Below are 18332 nucleotides of genomic sequence, written 5' to 3'. Positions count from 1 at the left end.
TTATGGACCAAAAAGGGCTGGACTTAGGCTTCCAGAGAGGGTACTCTGCTTTAACCAGCTGTAGCTATTCCATCAATCCTACTCTATCCGTTTAACTAGGCTGGACCAGTCTATTACAGACAATTTATCGATAACCTAATATTGCATAAGGTGGAGAATTCTAATTACTTTAAACCAAAAATAGTGGGAATAACCTTTTGCATCTTCCCCTTATTTTTTTTTCTTGCCAGCCTTGCCAGAAGATCCAACATGAAGATATGGAAGCAAACATTATTCTAGAACCATGTATTCCAACGTCATTCTAGAACCATGAGATGTTCCCTCATAAGTTCCTTGTGGGAAACTAGAATACATTATTCTAGAACCAATGGATGTTGGAGTACATGGACCAAGATGAATGTGGAAGATTCATGAATGAGCAGTTATTAAGTGGTTGGATGAATAGAGCATTAATGAAGTCATCTAGAGGTTTCCTCCTTGGCCAATATAAGGAGAGGTCATTTGCTCATTGTTGCCATCCAATCTCATCCAAGTTGAGAGTGCAGTAATTGTTAGGTAGCAAAACAAGTATGAGAGAGAGTTTCCTTCAAGTAGTGTTCTTGAAGTTGTGTATCTCTTGTACCCACCCATTATTTTAGTAGAAGTTCTTATTGTTGCTGCCCGGTGGACGTAGGTCTTGTCGAACCACGTTATATATATCCGCTATTTCTTTTCCTTTACTCTTTTATTTCCTAGCATATTTATCCTTTTGTGGTTGGAGTTATTACTTCCATTTTATTACTTTTCCCAATAGTGGTATAAGAGCTTGCAACAATAACAAAGCTTGCAACTCGTCATTAATCTTCATGTCCATCGTGGCCAATTGATTGATTGTACTTTGGAAGTTGTTGAGGTGCTCAGTCACTCTATCACCATCTTTGTACTTCATATTTATAAGCTCTTTGATTAGAAAAGCTTTCATGGCAGCGGCCTTCTTCTCGAACAAGGACTCAAACTTCAGCCATAGTTCATGTGTGTTGGTTTCATTGGACACATTGTGGAATACACTATCATCCACCCATTCGCAGATATCACTATGCCAAAAAAGCTATCAGACGACACGCATTAGACGACAGAAGGCTGATTTTCTGTCGTCTGAGTTTTTCAGACGATAGATAAATTAAATGTGTTGTCTGAATACCCAGAGAAACCATACTTGTTTCATTTTGAAAATATGATCAGATTCAGACAACACATATATGTCGTTGTAAAAGATGAAAATATTTCATATATAACCCTAGCAAAATTTTTGAAATTCCCTCCAACTATATTAAGTGCTTTCCCTCTCAAAGGTCCCAAACCTTGGCTCAGAAGTCAATGGGGTGATATTCAGACAACAGTTTTAAGAAATTGTGTTGTCTGAATAATGTGAGTTTGACTTTTCTTTTTAGTCTTTTTTGACATAAACTGTAAAACACTTCGTGTTCCCACACTCAGCAGCTCTGTCTAAAACTGAGACTATAACCAAAAACTTGAAAAACACTCCGTCTCTCTTTCTGCTATGCTTTCTTTGACTGCTCCCAGTCTTCTCTCTTCGCTCTCTTCTCATCTAAACTCAAAATCCAGACTTCGTCAACCCTAGTTTTCTTCGACAATCACAGAACAAATTCATCCCCATGTCAATCACTTTTTGAAACAAACACAGAGAAACCTCTTCCTGTCACTCGTTTGCTCATGTTGGTATTCAAAGTGTCGATTTCATCGGTCTCTCTAAACCAACCACCTATTGTTTTACTATTGTTGCTAAGCCATTCGATTCACTACTATTTGATTTAGGGTTTCAATTGGATTCGTTTTGGGTTTTAGGGCTTTATTTGGAATTCAATTTGTGGATTTAAAGCACCGACAGCACCGACCGTCTCACCGACAACTCTTGCTCCGGCGGCACCCGTTTCTCCAGCAGCTTGCCCGTCCATAAATGGGTCGTCACTATTTCAAGGTCTGCCCACCCGTTTCTCATTTACAAGAGGTTTGCTTAAATTTTGGCCATTCTCCATTAGAATAGCTACTTCGTTGAACACCCTAACTTTCAATTGGTTATATTCCCTCTCAATTTGAGTCGATTTGATTTGATCCCTCAGACATCGAATTGAGAGGTTCATTTACAAGAAGTTTGTTCAACTGGGTATTGTTTCTAACCATGTCTAAAGAGATATGATTATATATCCTTGTTAGCTAAATATCTATTTTTGTTTTCAATTGCCCTGAATATTTGATTTGTGGTTATTGTTTAGAATTTTGAATTGTTACTTTTCTTGTTCAAAGTTTGGATCTTTCTTATTTAGGCATGTAGATGTAGTTGTGGCTGTTTGAATTTGTAAGCTTTTTCTTAGCTGGGTCTTTGAATTTGATTATGATTATGCTGTACAACTCTGAATTCCTGCATATCTCGATCAAAGATAGGATTTTTGTTATCTGGACATGTGGGTTTAGTTGTGGTTATTGCAAATTGTGTTAAAGTTAAGGGATTTTTACTTATTTAGAGGTTTATAAATCTGGATTCTCTTTGGCTGGACTATAGAAATTATAGACAGGCTTGTTGCTGAAGGTGTTCTATCAAAAACTGGAGAGGACAGTTGCAGAATTAACAGGAAGGTCTTTTCCTCTTGTCTTTATTTCAATTTTCTTTCATTATTTCTTGCTTTCAAGTCAAACTAATTTTCTTTGTGAATTTCACAATGCGAAAGCCTGACCATGAATTCATCAAGGCCAATGATTACTTTTACATGAAGGTGATTGTGATTCCTGTCTTGTCATATTTATGTCTATATGAAGTACAAGGGTTTTGAAAATTTACCCCTAATTCATTAGTTATTTTGTATGGTGCCTAGTGCTTATTGTTACTATAAAACTGATTGGTGCAATATCAATGTACTAGGGGCTCTATTGGTATCTTGAACTTATAAATGTTGCTGTATTTGGAATTTGCTCTTCAAACTGTTGAGTTGTGTGCTTATTGCAATGGTAGCATTTAGTTATGATTAATCTACATGAACATTATAAAAATCTGAAAATCTTGGCAAGTTATCTGATATTATATGGAATTTGAATTTCTCTGGAATGTTGGGGATAGGTGCAAGCTGATGCCTTGGGGTCATGCTGATTGATTTTCCTACAACATGGCACTTAACTACATCTCAGACTTTCAATTTATCTTTTGCTTAACTAAATGAACGGGAAAGATGGGGGAAGAAGTGATAAAAGAATTTCTGGATTGCCAAGTGGCATGGTTTGGAAATGTACTCCTTTTGAGTTTCAATACTATAGTTGCATATATGTTTCATCACCTAACTTGCTTGGTTACTCATGAACACTGCAACAATTATGATTGGTTATAAGCTTTCAAGAATTATGGAAGGAAGTCATGGGGCACAGTTTTGTATTTCGATCATCTTTTTCAACCAATATTGTTAAAATGATGACAGATTATGAGATTTATTTTTGCTAGATATTTCATATATTTAACATAGTTGAATTTAAGTTGTAACTTGACCAATCCTGGTTTTGCTATAGCTGTAATTGTTATGGCTAGAGCCATCCACAGAATTGTGCAGCTTGTACCTTAGTACATAGGAGAGTTCTATACTGCTCTGGCATATTTCTGCTCTAGAAATAATGTTTCAGAGGTTTTTATTGCTCAAGAAAATTCCTTTTTTTTTTTTTTGCTTGCTTGTGGTCTAGTGATATTCTGTTTAGCCTTGTGAAATGAAGCTTGAATAAGATGGAGTATTTGACATGATCTCGTACACACTTAAACTATTTCACTTGAGCCCTTTATATAATGGCTTTGCTGATTCACTGAATTTTCTTTCTGGTACTTTCTCTATCCATTTGAGTTTGTTTCTTAGTTGCTGATTGGGTTTAGTGTTTTTCAACCAATTTGGGTTGTTGAATTTGTTGGGTTTATATTGATTGTTTCCTTTTGCCTTAATATCTTTCAGCTAATGGATTTGAGGTATGAAATGCAGAGGGCAACCTCTTTTGTTGCTCAAGTAAGTACTTAAGTCTCTTAGACAATCCTCTTATATTCATTCATTTCATATGCTATTTACCTTAAATCTAAATTTAGTGTTGATTCAACCATTTATATATTGCTGACTACTGATCTGTTTCTTTCAGGCCATGGCTCCCCGGTCTATCAACACAGCCAAAGCTAAAGCAATAGCACTAAGGATGAAGGCACTGAAAATGAAAAGAGGTAAAAAAACAGTGTCGAAACCAGCTGTTGAAGAGACTGATGCACCACCTAAATTTGCCTTCACCAAACATGATCAATAGTATGAGATATCAATGTTTTTTAGGTTCCATTTGTTGATCATGCCAACTGCTATGTGTTATTGAACTGATGTTTACTAAGTTTAGCTCCATTATGGATGTGTGTATGGCTGCAGTAACAGATTAATCAAATATTGGTATTTTTATGAATGGATTCCATATTTGATGAATTCATTGGATAGTTTCCAGATTTACATAATTGTGGCGCAACGAGAATACAAATATGTCATCTGAATTAGAAAGCAACAACAAAATGAAATCCAAATATGATGTTGGACATGTCTAAGAACAACAGAAACAAGAAAAAATATGTTGTTACTTGTGAACTCAAACAACAGAAAATTGTCATATGAAATAAAAAGCAACAACAAAATGAAATCCAAATATGTTGTTGGACATATCTAAAAACAACATATAAAAGAAAAAATAGGTTGTTACTTGTGCACTAAAACAACATATAAATGTTATTGTAGGCTACTAAAGACGATAGATAAATATAATCTGAACTGAATGCTAATGACAGTTAACTGTTATTGGAATTTGAATAAAACAACACTAAACTGTTATTATAAGTCCATTCAGACAACAGATAGGATTTCATATCTTCTACTTTGGTGCATTCAAACCACAGAAATGACCATTTTTCTGTCTTTGGAATAAGCATTAGATCATAGAAATTATAAGGAACTGTTATTTGTTTTCAGATCACATCACATTTATCTGTCGTCTGAATTCACTAATACACAACTAACTCATGTCTTGATTTCATCAGACAACAGAAGACCTAAAAACTTTCTGTTGTCTGATTTTTCAGACGACAGAGGAAATCTGTCGTCTGATACCCCTAAGAGACGACACCGTACTAGACAACAGAAATTTTTTTGATCAGACGACAGATCTCCTCTGTCGTCTGATTACTTTTCTGGCATAGTATATGACCGATGGATTTGCAGTTCATCTTCGTCCAATTTGTATCCGAAGTCCCTTTCGGCTTGGCCTCTTCTCCTTCGATTGGCTCATGAAAATCTTTGCAATAGAGAATATCCTTCATTTTTGGCTTCCATGTAATCCAATTAGAGTGGTTGAGTCTGATCATAGTACTCATTGATCCTTCCATTCTAACGCCTCACGAACCAAGAGCTCTGATATCACCATTGGGAAAAGTAATAGAATGGAAGTAACAACTCCAACCACAAAGGATAAATATGCAAGGAAATAAAAAAGTAAAGGAAAGGGAACACCAGATATAACGTGGTTCGGCAAGATGCTTACATCCACGGGGTAGCAACAACAAGAATTTCCACTAAAATAATGGGTGGGTACAAGAGATACACAATTTTAAGAACACTACTTGAAGAAAACCCTCTCTCATACTTGTTTTCCTACCTAACAATTACTACACTCTCAACTTGGATGTGAGATTAGATTAGAATGAGCAAATGACCTCTGCTTATATTGACCAAGGAGGAAATCTCTAGATGACTTCATTAATGCTTCATTCATCCAACCACTTAATAAATGCTCCTTCATGAATCTTCCACATTCATCTTGGTCCATGTACTCCAACATTATTCTAGAACCATGTATTCCAACGTTATTCTAGAACCATGTACTTCATCATTATTCTAAAACCAAGAGATGTTCCCTCATAAATTTCTTATGGGAAACCAATATACCAATCAATTTTTTTTGACTTTGTCAAGGGGAACCCAAAGGCTTCCTAGGCCCAAGATAAACCCCTTCGGCGCATGTGAAATGCTCCAACTGTGCATTGCAGCACAATGACTGACCAATATACCAATCATGAATATACTTGTATTTGGTCTGGATATTTAATTTCAAAGTACAGCACCATAAAAACTAACAGTTGTCATTTCCTGCACAACAAGCAGAAGTCAAAATCAGATAAATACTGCAGCATAGACAGGAAAGTCACACCCAGAGGTTGAGAATATTTTACATCAGGCAGTGGAGAGTCGGCTTCACTCCTATGCAAGGTCGTAGGAATGTCATGAGTGTAACCCTCATAAAATGCAAAGTAAGAAAATATGATGTAAATGTTAAGAAAAGGAGGCACCATACCGATTGAGTATCCCACAATAGCAAGCTTAGTACTCTCAAGCGAGAGCCTAAACAGCAGTCCTACCCATAGTTGAATTTGCATATATGCTAGGTAGCAGCATCTAACAAAAACATCCCAACATGCCACACTGCACTGCTTTAAATTACATAAGGTAAAAAAAAAAAATTAATATGACTCTTACAATGTTAAAAATAAATGACAATCTACTAGGCATGAACATCTCATTGGCTTTTATAACGGTCTGGGGCTTGACTATCCATTGATACACTGACTGAAACACAAAAAAAAAAACAGCAATGCATGCAGCTTATATTAGCCAAAATAAAATGCAAACAACTTATGATCGACTTGAAAGCAAAATGCCTCTTCCTTTTTTTTTTTTTTTTTTTTGGGAAGAAGCAAAATGCCCTTTGATATCACAAAAAGTTGCACACGTTTGCAGTTGCTGATCGAAATGACACTTTTTGGTCTTCCTTAGATGCTCTGTCATTGTACGCACCTATTAGCAAATGAAATTTAATGTTTCTAACATTATTTTGTGAAATTATATAACAGAAAGCACAAATACGAACAAAATTTTAATTCAAGTCCTTGACATTTAAAATAAGTAACTCATGTACACTTAAACTTTGATTTTCCATTACCAATTTGCTAACCTAAGTTTTATGTTAGCCAATTTGCTACCCTTCTGTTAAATTTACTACTCTATGTTAGATATCCTAATGAACAAGACATTGTATAAGGCTGAGTGTAGATATGTGAATGACTGGTTTTTGAGTTCAAGCATTGAAATAAGTATAGAGACTATATTAAATCATATTTGGTCCTACTTATAATCTGTTAGAATTATGAAATTCAAATAAATGCAGTTATGATGTATTATCTGATGTTCAGTTTGAAAATACAGTTAAAATATGATGACAGTTTCTTGATGGAAGAAACTGACGTGAATGGATAACTGTATATATGTCAGATTTGGTCCCTGCTGATACACATGTTGTTTTCTCATTCTGGAATAGTCCCATCAACTGAAAGAGAAAAATAAAGGTGGAATCAGGAGAAGAACCAAATGGACAACTCGAGTGGTTCAAGTAAGATTGTTATTTACTTTCCTAGAATGTATTACACAGATAGTTTAATTTCATGTATTCAATTTGAGATAGTTTACAATATTCACTGCGGGGAATTCATTGCGATGTTTTGTTTGCGATTCAAATTTGCTGTAGTGATTTGTTCACGTTTGTGTTTTCACTGTGGTGATTTGTTCATGACTATGATTTAGGATTTCTAACACTCTAGGCTCTCAGAACTAACTAATTTTCTTCCCTAAGTTTTCAAAATTAGCTACTATATTTTCAAAATTCATCAATATTTGGATGAGAGAATTCACGAATTGATTGTAAATTAGCTAATTTTAAAAACATAAGATAGCAAAATTTAATGTAATTGTGAAAATTTAGGGTATAACAAATTGGTGGTTGAAATAAAACCAAATGTAGTATATATTGACTATTAACCCTTCATATAAATTGAAGTTCAATAAAACATACTTGGAAACTTTGATTAAAAAAAAAAAAAAAAAAAAAAAAAAAAAAAAAGGCAGCCTCGCGGAAAGATGAAGAAGTGAACACAACAAGCGCTCAAATTGAGAATTGAAGTTGGGTGGGTCGCTGGCTACTCTGCTCAAGAGCGGGAAGCTCGTGTTTGTTGAGCGAAAAGGGTAGAATCTCCTCCTTCTGGTTTTCTTGGAATCGGCAATATGGGAAGGTAAGCTCTCACCCGCCCCCCCCCATAGTTTTGATTCTCTCTGTGGTTTGAATTTGAAAGTTTGGCTTAGGGTTTAGGGTTTAGTATTAGTTAAAAGCACAATGATCACCTTTATGTTTAAGGGCCTTGTTCCTATTCAACACAGGAAAGGTAAGAGAGGCAGGGAGGAATTGTTGTTGTCCTGGAGCTTTCCTCCCCAGGGCTGGTACAAGCTCAACGTAGACGGGAGTCGGCGTAACAAATCTGGGTGCATTGGAGGAGGAGGTGTTATTCGGAACGAAAACGGAGAATGGGTAGCTGGATTTGCAGCCAATTTGGGAACAGGCAAAGTTATTGAGGCAGAGCTTAAGGCCTTGCTCAAAGGCTTGGAACTTGCATCCAATTCTGGGTGGTCACTTCTTGAGGTAGAAACTGACTCCAAGTTGGCTGTAAATCTTTTATCGAATGTAGGCGAATTGTACCAAGATCACCATCTGATTCAATTGATTAAGAGCTGCAATGATCTGTTTAACCGAAACTTGAGATGGACACTGAGTCATGTGTATAGACAGCAGAACTGTGTAGCTGATTGTCTAGCCGGTTTGGGGCCTACTTTGGAGGAAGGGGTTACTACTTATTATGATGCACCCCCTACTCCCTGTGAACCGATTTTAGTTGAGGATCAGTCTATGGTAGCTCGAACCAGGTTGATTTCTCTTCATAAATTGAAGAATCAGAATGCTGGTATATTTATTCCAAGGTCGTATAGATTGAAGAAACATTATGTTCGTAGCATGAAGAAGGTGAAAGTCGAGGAAGGGGATGATCTTGCACCCGTGACATTCACATGGAAAATTGAAAACTTCTCTAAGTTGGATGCCGCCTTCAAGCATTACTCTGATATTTTCGTCACCGGAAATTCTAAATGGTAATTTGGAGTATCTACTATTTGTCACATGCTCTAACGTTATATACTTTCTGATATATGTCTTATGGTTTTGGACTTGACTGCTTTGGTCAGGCGGATCCTTCTGTATCTGAAGGGGAATGTTGTTGATTTCTTGTCACCATATTTGGATGTCCCGGATGCTTCAGAATTGCCTCAGGGTTGGTCTAGATGTGCACGTTTCAGCTTGTCTGTGGTTAATCAACTTCAACCCAGCGAATCAATAACAAAGGGTACTTTGTTTTCCATGTTTCCATGGCACATTTATGGTGATCCAGTCATTATGTAGAAAATTGTCTAATTTATTAAATTGAACGAGTGATTCTTGCATACTGTTATTGGGGGTTTGGGTTTCAATCAGTCTGACTCTTGTATGATTTTTTGCCTGATTGTCTTCTAGACATTTTTATATTTTCACAACTGAAACCTTGTTACCAAATGACAGTCTGTTGACCCTAGTCTATGGGTCTTCGTTGTAGTAATGATGTTAGACCTTCTATGACTTAACGGCTAGGTGAAGAAAGGAAGTATGTTTTTCTTTGGTCTGGATCAGAAAAATTATAGTTTTGTTTTATCTTTTTGGTCTGGACAAGCGATTAGAGAGGAACTAGAATAATAATAAATTGGCTTTCAAATATGGTGGATGTTTCTTTTACAGAGAATTATAGAACTCACACATTATCTTATCTTATTGTTCATTTTGTTTCTGTTCATATTATGTAAACTCCAAAATTTCTGATAAATGATATTTCACATTATGTTCTTTTACTCTTTTTTTTTTTCTATATTTTTCCTTCAATTCCTCAAAGTAACCAAGCATGCAAACACCAAAAAACATTGCTTTCTATTTTTCTTCCTAATTTCTTACTGAAAATGAAACATAGTGTACATTCATGGATTGGTCGTTCACTTTTATTCCCGGTTAATGTAGTATCTCATATCCTTCCATGACTTGTAGTCTGCAGATTGATCGTGCACTTTTATTAAGACTTGAACAATGAAAGTTTTTTGAATATAAGCAACTTGAAACTTGTTGGCAAAGTCATCTGCTTGCCTGGTTGCTTCATTTTGAGCATTGAACACAACAAAGATGTATATTGAATGATGGCTATAATGATGATCATTTCAATTTATTGCTCCACCCAGAGGGGAAAAAGCAAAGAAGAAGATAGTGCTCCCTATTTTGTTAAGGTTCTGGTCAACTGGTTCCCAATGTGTATTTAGTTGTAAGATGCATCAAAAAAAAAAAAAAGGGTGGAAATATTGCAAAATATCATAGGCATCCATTTGGTTAGTTTTCCCCAAATGCCTCTGACAACTCAAGTTTTGATATATGCTTAAAAGTTCCTTTTATCTAACATATGTTGATATATCTCTATAATTGATTATCAAGATTGTTAATCTATGAAACCTTAATTGAGTTCATCTCTGTGTATCCTAAAAAAATTTACCCCATTATTATTGTTTCTTTACTATGTAGTAATGAGCTATGCCTTTTATTAATATATTTTTTTTGTGATATTTTATTTTGATTTGCAGATGCTGTACATGTGTTCAATGCTTGTGACAGTGACTGTGGCTTCAAATTTTTAGTTCCTCTCAGTTGGCTTTCTGACCATGGTAATGAGTATCTGGTAAATGATACATGTATCCTTGAAGCCAAGGTCATACTTGATAAGGGTAAAGCTAAGATTTTAGATGATAAAAGAACTGTTGGTTCTGCACCCGTGCAACCCTCAGAAGAGGAACTTAAGGAGCAGGGACCTGATATGGATTCTGTAAAAGCTCCAGACTTTTTGACTACATGCAAGGAACTGAATTGCGAACAGATGCCTGCCTACCAGGATGCACCAAGTTTTGAAAGAAATTGCACCGAGCCTACTAGCCCTTCATCGGTTCAGGATGTACATCAGGAAGACAGGAACTGCGACCTTCAGATGTGGATCTGTAAAGCCTCCAGACCCTTTGGCAGGATGCAAGGTACAGAGTTGTTAAAAGGTGCCTGCTTACTGGGATGCATTAAGTTTTTGATGTGGATATACATAAGGCGCACCTTCTTCTGTAAAAGCTCCAGATTTTTTGACATCATGGAAGAGTGGTCAACAGGTGCATGCCTAGAAGGACAACCTGCTGTTTGAACAACTTCACATTGAGCCTACTGACCCTACCTCAGTCAAGAAACACAAGGATGCGACGCTGTCAGCTCACAGATTTTTGAGGTTTAGAGGAAAATAAAGAAAACTCTCTTTTCACTTCTAAATATAGTTTCTTGGTGGCATCATTCTCGAATTCAAAATCAATAGAAGAGAAGTTGCATGGTTACGAATGGGCAGTCATTGCTTTGGCTCGATTTTGAAGACCACAAAAGTTGAGGATATGACAGATGATGCCCGCGAACACCTAACTTTCATGGGAGGAGCTTAAAATCTTTGGATTTGAATTGGTTTGGTTGGAGCCCTGGTGCTTTGGGTATGAAGAAGTTTGTGGAAGAAGTTTAGAGACTAAAGGCCAAGGTAACTCCTGCAAAGGTGGATCTTGTGGTAGCAAGAATAGATTTGGACGGCAAGGATATGAACAATGAACTAGGCTACCTGAGGAGTTGGCCTTTATTCACATGCTGACGATTGCAATCAGTGTTTTAGTTGTTCTAAAACATGCTTATGTAATTGTTTATGTATATGCATGGGAAAGTTTGTATTCTTCATAGATCAGTTAGAAATGATCAGCCGGAGAGATTTACGTTGGCGAAAAATATCATATAAGTTTTATTTCGGTTTACAAGGCCTAAAGAAAAAAGCAAAGCTCCGTTGATATTTCTAGTTGGCATTGCCCTTCCTCTCTCTACCTCAGCTGCTCTCTGTTTTGATCAGTTTGGTGAAGGTTGTGCAAGGGTTTTGATCCACCTCCTCATTGTACCCCTTTGCTAGCTGAGGATCAGAGTGGGTTCGATCGACCCCGGTTTATTACTCCAAGAGTCATGCAATACAGGTTTGTTTTGGCACCCCCCACCCCCTGTGAACCAAGTTTAGTTGAGGATCAGTCTTTGGTTGCTCCAACCAGGTTGATTTCTCTTTGTAAATTGAAGAATCAAAATGCTGGTATATTGATTCCAAAGTCGTATAGATTGAAGAATTGTTATGTTCGTAGCATGAAGAATGTGAAAGTTGAGGAAGGGGATGATCTTCCACCTGTGACATTCACATGGAAAGCTGACAACTTCTCTATATTGGATACCGCATTCAAGCATTACTCTGATATTTTCGTTGTAGCAATTCTAAATGGTAATTTTGAGCATCTACTACTAGTGACACGCTTTAAAGTTATATACTTTCTGATATATGTTATGGTTTTGGACTTGACTAGTTTGGTTAGGCGGATCCTTCTGTATCTGAAGTGGAATGTTATTGGTTGCTTGTCACCATATCTGGATGTCCCGGATGCTTCAAAATTGCCTCTGGTGTGGTCTAGATGTGCACAATTTAGCTTGACAGTGGTTAATCAACTTCAACCCAGCGAATCAATAACAAAGGGTACTTTGTTTTCCATTTTTCCATGGCACATTTATGGTTTCTCCATTCATTATGTGGAAAATAGTCTAATTTATTAAATGGAACCAGTGATTCTTGCATACTGTTATTGCGGGTTTGGGTTTCATTTAGTCTGACAGTAGCTGCATAAGAATGAGATCTTGTATGATTATTTGACTGACTGATGTCGGAGCATCCAAAAGACTTACCTGCATCACTGACTGTCTTCTAGAGATTTTTATATTTTAACAACTAAAACCCTGTTATCAAGTGACAGTCTGTTGACCGTAGTCTATGGGCCTTCATTGTAGTAATGATTTTAGACCTTCTATGTAATACGGCTATGTGAAGAAAGGAAGTTTTTTTTTTTTTTTCCTTTGGTCTGGATCTGAAAAGTTACAGTTTTGTTTTATCTTTTTGGTCTGGACAAGCGATAAGAGAGGAACTAGAATAATAAATTGACTTTCAAATATTGGGGATGTTTCTTTTACAGAGAATTACAGAACTCAGACATTATCAGATTATCTTATCTTATTGTTCATTTTGTTTGTCTGATTTTATGTTACAGCAAAAATTTCTGAGACTCAAAAGGGCAGTTCAGATTATGTTATTTTTCTTTTCTATATTTTTCCTTCAATTCCTCATACTAACCAAGCAGGCACTCACAAAAAATACATTGCTTTCTATTCTTCCTTTTAATTTCTTACTGAAAATGAAACATAGTGTACATTCACGGATTGGGTTCCCGGTTAATGTAGTATCACATATCCTCCCATGACTTGTAGTCTGCAGATTGATCATTCACTTTTATTAAGACTGTTGCACAGTGAAAGTTTTTTGGATATAAGCAACTTGAAGCTTGTTGGCAAAGTCATCTGCATGCCTGGTTGCTACTTCTGTTCCTTTTTTTTTTTTTTGGTGATATTTTATTTTGATTTGCAGATGCTGTACATGTGTTCAATGCTTGTGACAGTGACTCTGGCTTCAAATTTTTAGTTCCTCTCAGTTGGCTTTCTGACCATGGTAATGGGTATCTTGTAAATGATATGTATCCTTGAAGCGAAGGTCGTACTTCATAAGGCTAAAGCTAGGATTTTAGAAGATACAAGAACTGTTGGTTGGATGACCTTAAAGACCTCCTTGGTGGACACTAGAATTTGTTTTTGTTGAAAAGATTCCATTTAACTTTGTATAACATGTCATCCATTTATGCATTCATAGTACAAAATGTTCATCCATTTATGCATTCATAGTACAAAATGCGATGATCAATCTAAATACAACTCCATATGCTAGCTAGTATACATATGTACATCATTATCGTAGCTGCGACCAAATTGTTGTACAGCATTCAGCTCCACTTCTAGTAGAGCATGTGTTTCCACGGCTGAAATAGTAGACTTGAGCAAAATATAGAAGATGACATGTCGGACACAAGAGGAAATTTCATAAGCGCAAACAAAGCAATTGGGACAAATGCAAATAAAAATGTAAAATTTGAAACCCATTTTGATTCGTATTGACAAGATAGATAGAAGGCAGTGCTGAAAGCCATCATCATCGATGCTATAGATATGAAGAGGCTAGTGAGTCCTGCCATCAACTTCAAGGGTAAGGACTTTCGGAAATCATTTTCTGCATACCGCGAGGTAAGGATGAACAAGAACATCAACATTGCCGTTGAAGAGGAAAAGAGTGCTACTTCGTCAGCTATGGTAAAGTCTAGAAAGGCTTTCTGTTTCAAAAGGTTTGGTTTTCCAGTATGATCATCTGTGCCACCCGGCATGCTAAATGCAGCTGAGAACACTACGGTTGCGATAATAGTCGCAACGAGCATGCATGAAGTTGCAGTGTCCTTCATCCATTTTTCTCCTTCACCCATTAACACCATATGCTCTTCAGTAAATAATTCTTGAGGTGTTTTTCCTTCGTCATTTTCCATCTCGATGTATTGAGGTTGGACGATCTTTTTGACTTCCTGCCACATCAGAGATATATAAAGACCAGTAATTAACTAAGGAATGAATGTGAAGATATAAAATGATCGAATTAGTAGAGTTTTCTTAGTGTACTTGCATATGGCATATATGCAATTATTACCTCTATTTTACCTAGATGATCATTATTAAAACATTAAGGCCAGAGAAGTACCTCAAACCATACCAACTCTCGATGCATTTGAAGAGCCACGCCTGACACGAGATTCAATTGATTTTGAGGTGCTAATTTTGCAGCCATATGCACAATGTTGTTACCTTGATCATCTTCATATGTCACGATGACATCTTTGATTGAGCCTATTTCATGCACTAGGTTGAAGATACTTGCGTGACGATGCAGAACTGCGACATGGATTATGGTTCGATTTTTTTCATTAGTTTCCCATACTAACTCAGGATAAGAGCTCATAAGCATTGCCAGAAACTCATAATTCCCTAATTCCGCTGCATCAAATAATAAATTTGAAGGATATTTGATTAGCCTCATCACGTTATCATGCTCATCTCTCAAGATTTCTTCCCAGAGGCGGTGGACTAGTTTAAAGGCTCCATTAGCTTCTCTCAACTTTCTTTTGCATTCGAACCTCAAACCTGGGAGGACTTGAGATGAAAAGTTTGAAGAACATAAGCAACGTGGTCAACTGTAATGAAGCTAAATACTAATTTTTGAAGAATTCACTCACATGAGTTGATGAGTCTAGTCCACATTGGTGGACTTTGGCTGCCACCAAATGCTGAAGGTCTTCGAGCCAGGATATGCAAGGCTGTTTTATTTCTCTGTGAACTAGTACGTGCCTTCGCTAATGCTTTATCAGTATCTAGCAACTGTAAGGCCAAATCTGCCATTTTTACACACAGAAATTAAGAATGCAATTTTGACAATTTGAAAATTTCATGTCCTTTCTGTACCCATAAATTAATGTTCAAATGCATGTATAAAAAAGGATAAACTTTTTTAGTATACCCACCGTACAGACAATTGTTGATGCAAGAAAAAAACAAGTTTTCTCGGTCGGTTTTCTCCAAATTAAGAATGCAATTTTGACAATTTGAAAATTTCATGTCCTTTCTGTACCCATAAATTAATGTTCAAATGCATGTATAAAAAAGGATAAACTTTTTTAGTATACCCACCGTACAGACAATTGTTGATGCAAGAAAAAAACAAGTTTTCTCGGTCGGTTTTCTCCAGCATCTCTTTACTTTCACGGTACCGGTACAGGTAACATGCCATTTCGGACTGTCCTAACACAGCAGCCATATAGGCCGGTGCCATACCTTTACCACCTCTAATTTTTAGCAATGACTTGTTCTTTTGTATCAAAATCTGGACAATGTCTAGAGATCCAGCCGAAGCAGCAATGCACAAGGCGGTGTTTCCATTTACGTCCTGCAGTGCTAAGTCTTCTACTTCCATCATGCTGACCAGTTTCTCCACAAAGTGAATATGGCTTGTTCCTGCTGCAACGTGAAGGACTGTTTCATATCCTCTAGATATGCTTGCTCGCAGAAGTCTGCTCCTATCCTTTTTCAAGATTAGTTCAGCAGCTGCCCAATCGCCTTTTAGTGCAGACTTATAGAGGGCAACACGTGTCTTAAGGGATTCTTCTCCTGTTTGGGGTTTAATCATATGGAGACTAATTAAGTTGCTTATATGGAGAATATATACAAAATAACTACATATATTAATATTAGATGGGTAGATTTACGGGAGTACTATGCAAACGTCAATACAATGGATAGACCAGCAGTGCTTGGAGCCGGTCGATCTACCTCTTAATATTGTATTTATAATTTTACGTACTAATTAAGAAATTAATTGTACAGTAGATGGATATCACTATGAATAACGTAAATGGAAAGAGATTAGAGATGGCACTTGCTGTTTGTATGTTCTAGTAAATAAGACGAAGGTCTGTTAGGTTGAGCCGAATGATCAGCTGAAATGTGGATGGCGATGTCTGCAGATTGATTGTCTATCCCAGTCGCTGAATCGCAGCTAGCTGTGGTTAATTGAATCTGGGAAGGTGATACATGTTGTGCTTGTGGGATAGACATGGTTCCTGATTGAACAAATTGTGTAAAGATACAAGCATGCACCTGAAATGAATAAAGGAAAAGAAAAGAAATATAATAAGTAGACTGCAGACTCGGTTGATTAAGCGCTAGCTATAACATTTGTTTCCCACTACAAGATTGCAGCTATACTGAAGGAGGAGGAGGAGGAGAAGGAGGGGAGAGAGAGAGAGTTATTGATGCTTACAAATACCAAAGTTCACTTGTACCTTGTGTGGAAACTTGAAGAGGATATATAGACGGGGCGTGGTCGTCACCAAAATATGGAGTACCAGTACCGGACAATTCTTAGGTTCACCACTTGGGTAAACAAGCATATTTACTTCTATTGTCGATTAACATACTTTTACTTAATAAATTTATCATTTAATGGTCCATATTTTAAATTAGCCTTTAAAATCATCTTTGTAAAAAATCAATCGAATCAGAAATCGTTTAATTATTTAATTGAATCAAACAAATGGATGGTTCTAACAACACTGACTACTATTATGATGAACCGTCCATGTATTTCATGGAAATGAATATCTAAAAGGTCTTCAATTTGATAAAAAAATCTTCGAGCTTCTCGGACCGAGCGACCTTGGTTTTCGAAACCTTGGTTTCGACTGGCAGCGTTGCTTTCCTTCAGGCAAGGAGGCAATCATGGACGGTGGCGATGCAGGGCAGGTTCTTTGTGGACTTCGTGGGTGCGACGAGGGGTTTCCTGGTCTGGGGGCTTCTTAGATCATGTTGGCGGGTTTCGATTCTGCCGGTGATAGGCTTTGATCGCGGCGAGGGCATTGGCGGTCGACGACGTTGATAGCTCTAGGTGTGTCTGGCTCCGTTCGCAGTTGAGGGTGTTGGGTTGAGACGGTGTTTGGATCCAGGTTCGTGACTACAGATTCTGATCCATCCAACCGGGGTTGATTGTGCAATCCAGGTAGGAGTACAGGTCGTTTGGTCTAGGTCGAAGTACAAGTCGGGGTCCAGACTTGACCATGGCCATGGTGGAGGTCCACGACCAGCCGCCAGACTGGTGAATAGAGGCTGCTCTCTCGAAGCCTGATGCGGGTGGTTCTGGGAAGGAGAGGGGTAAGAGATGGGCCCTGGCTAGTGGGCCTCCGCCTGCCTGGGCCGCTCCTAGTGGTCTGGCTAGGCAAGTCCGTTCTCTTATTCCCTTTCTTTGTTTGGATCAGGCTTGTTTTAGGTTTTTGGGAGAGTGGTAGATTTTCAATTTTCTTGCTTTGAATAATTGACCTTGGCTCGGCTCACCTCCTATTCTACCCTTAATCGTTGCTGTGTGCTGATTTGATGAGTGGCTATGTACACCATGAAGGTCTTAGGCATCAATGCTAGCATGTTATGTCAGTTGCTTTGATTTAGGGTTGGGTTTATTTACTTGTTGCATTTTCTTTTTCTAGGTTTGGCTAGTAATAATTTGGCTGTTTTGAGCAGTTTGGTTAGGAGATTTTGGCTGCTTTACGCAGTCTGTATTGTGCTTGTGCTTGTGCTTGTACTTGTACTATGAGTGGTTTCTTGAAACCCTTTTACTTGATGCTGTGACGTCGTAATTTATTGAAACCTGATTCCATTTTCCTCAATAAAAGGTCATTAATTTGATTGATTTTTTATAGAGTTAATCTTTGTATGATGTTATG

General features: G+C 37.2%; 3 protein-coding genes across 7 annotated transcripts; 2 read left to right on the top strand and 1 right to left on the bottom strand.

The window, feature by feature from the left end:
* The first annotated feature begins 533 nt into the window (after window positions 1-533).
* Window positions 534-4317, top strand: LOC133730788 (uncharacterized). The gene is made up of 7 exons (XM_062158311.1): window positions 534-1743; window positions 1846-1978; window positions 2561-2634; window positions 2727-2771; window positions 2918-2953; window positions 3981-4031; window positions 4159-4317. The coding sequence occupies exons 1-7, from the start codon at window positions 1714-1716 to the stop codon at window positions 4315-4317; spliced, it is 528 nt and encodes a 175-aa protein (XP_062014295.1). The 5' UTR covers window positions 534-1713.
* Window positions 4318-7982: 3665 nt separating this feature from the next.
* Window positions 7983-13904, top strand: LOC133734071 (uncharacterized). Of its 4 annotated transcripts, none has more exons than XM_062161728.1 (7): window positions 7983-8164; window positions 8310-9071; window positions 9165-9322; window positions 10629-12077; window positions 12237-12370; window positions 12453-12619; window positions 13559-13904. In XM_062161728.1, the coding sequence occupies exons 1-4, from the start codon at window positions 8157-8159 to the stop codon at window positions 11225-11227; spliced, it is 1527 nt and encodes a 508-aa protein (XP_062017712.1). In that variant the 5' UTR covers window positions 7983-8156; the 3' UTR covers window positions 11228-12077; window positions 12237-12370; window positions 12453-12619; window positions 13559-13904. The 4 variants fall into 4 exon arrangements, with proteins under 4 accessions (XP_062017712.1, XP_062017711.1, XP_062017710.1 ...); XM_062161727.1 differs by having other exon boundaries at window positions 12213-12370; XM_062161726.1 differs by having other exon boundaries at window positions 10629-12370; window positions 12462-12619.
* On the bottom strand, window positions 13885-16903 carry LOC133734070 (ankyrin repeat-containing protein At5g02620-like). 2 transcript variants are annotated; one of them, XM_062161723.1, is made up of 6 exons: window positions 16880-16903; window positions 16500-16716; window positions 15751-16227; window positions 15300-15455; window positions 14768-15216; window positions 13885-14594 (listed from the first exon to the last, which is right to left on the bottom strand). In XM_062161723.1, exons 2-6 carry the CDS (start codon window positions 16672-16674, stop codon window positions 13980-13982), a joined length of 1872 nt encoding a protein of 623 aa, XP_062017707.1. In that variant the 5' UTR covers window positions 16675-16716; window positions 16880-16903; the 3' UTR covers window positions 13885-13979. The 2 variants fall into 2 exon arrangements, with proteins under 2 accessions (XP_062017707.1, XP_062017708.1); XM_062161724.1 differs by lacking the exon at window positions 16880-16903 and adding an exon at window positions 16767-16865 and having other exon boundaries at window positions 16500-16679.
* Window positions 16904-18332: the final 1429 nt, after the last annotated feature.

Source organism: Rosa rugosa, chromosome 2 (genome assembly GCF_958449725.1).
Source record: "Rosa rugosa chromosome 2, drRosRugo1.1, whole genome shotgun sequence".
NCBI classification, from domain to species: Eukaryota; Viridiplantae; Streptophyta; class Magnoliopsida; order Rosales; family Rosaceae; genus Rosa; species Rosa rugosa.
Note: the sequence above shows the minus strand (reverse complement) of the source record. Positions and strands in the feature narration are given on the sequence as shown.

Coding starts and splice junctions, on each gene's coding strand:
- LOC133734071 (XM_062161728.1), top strand. Junction 9,072..9,164: donor GTCACCGGAAATTCTAAATG/GTAATTTGGAGT, acceptor TGCTTTGGTCAG/GCGGATCCTTCTGTATCTGA. Junction 9,323..10,628: donor CAGCGAATCAATAACAAAGG/GTACTTTGTTTT, acceptor TTTGATTTGCAG/ATGCTGTACATGTGTTCAAT.
- LOC133734070 (XM_062161723.1), bottom strand. CDS start 16,674: ATGTCTATCCCACAAGCACAACATGTATCACCTTCCCAGATTCAATTA. Junction 16,228..16,499: donor TTTACTAGAACATACAAACA/GCAAGTGCCATC, acceptor AACCCCAAACAG/GAGAAGAATCCCTTAAGACA. Junction 15,217..15,299: donor GACTAGACTCATCAACTCAT/GTGAGTGAATTC, acceptor TTTCATCTCAAG/TCCTCCCAGGTTTGAGGTTC.
- LOC133730788 (XM_062158311.1), top strand. CDS start 1,714: ATGTTGGTATTCAAAGTGTCGATTTCATCG. Junction 2,772..2,917: donor ATGATTACTTTTACATGAAG/GTGATTGTGATT, acceptor TCAATGTACTAG/GGGCTCTATTGGTATCTTGA. Junction 2,954..3,980: donor TTGAACTTATAAATGTTGCT/GTATTTGGAATT, acceptor AATATCTTTCAG/CTAATGGATTTGAGGTATGA.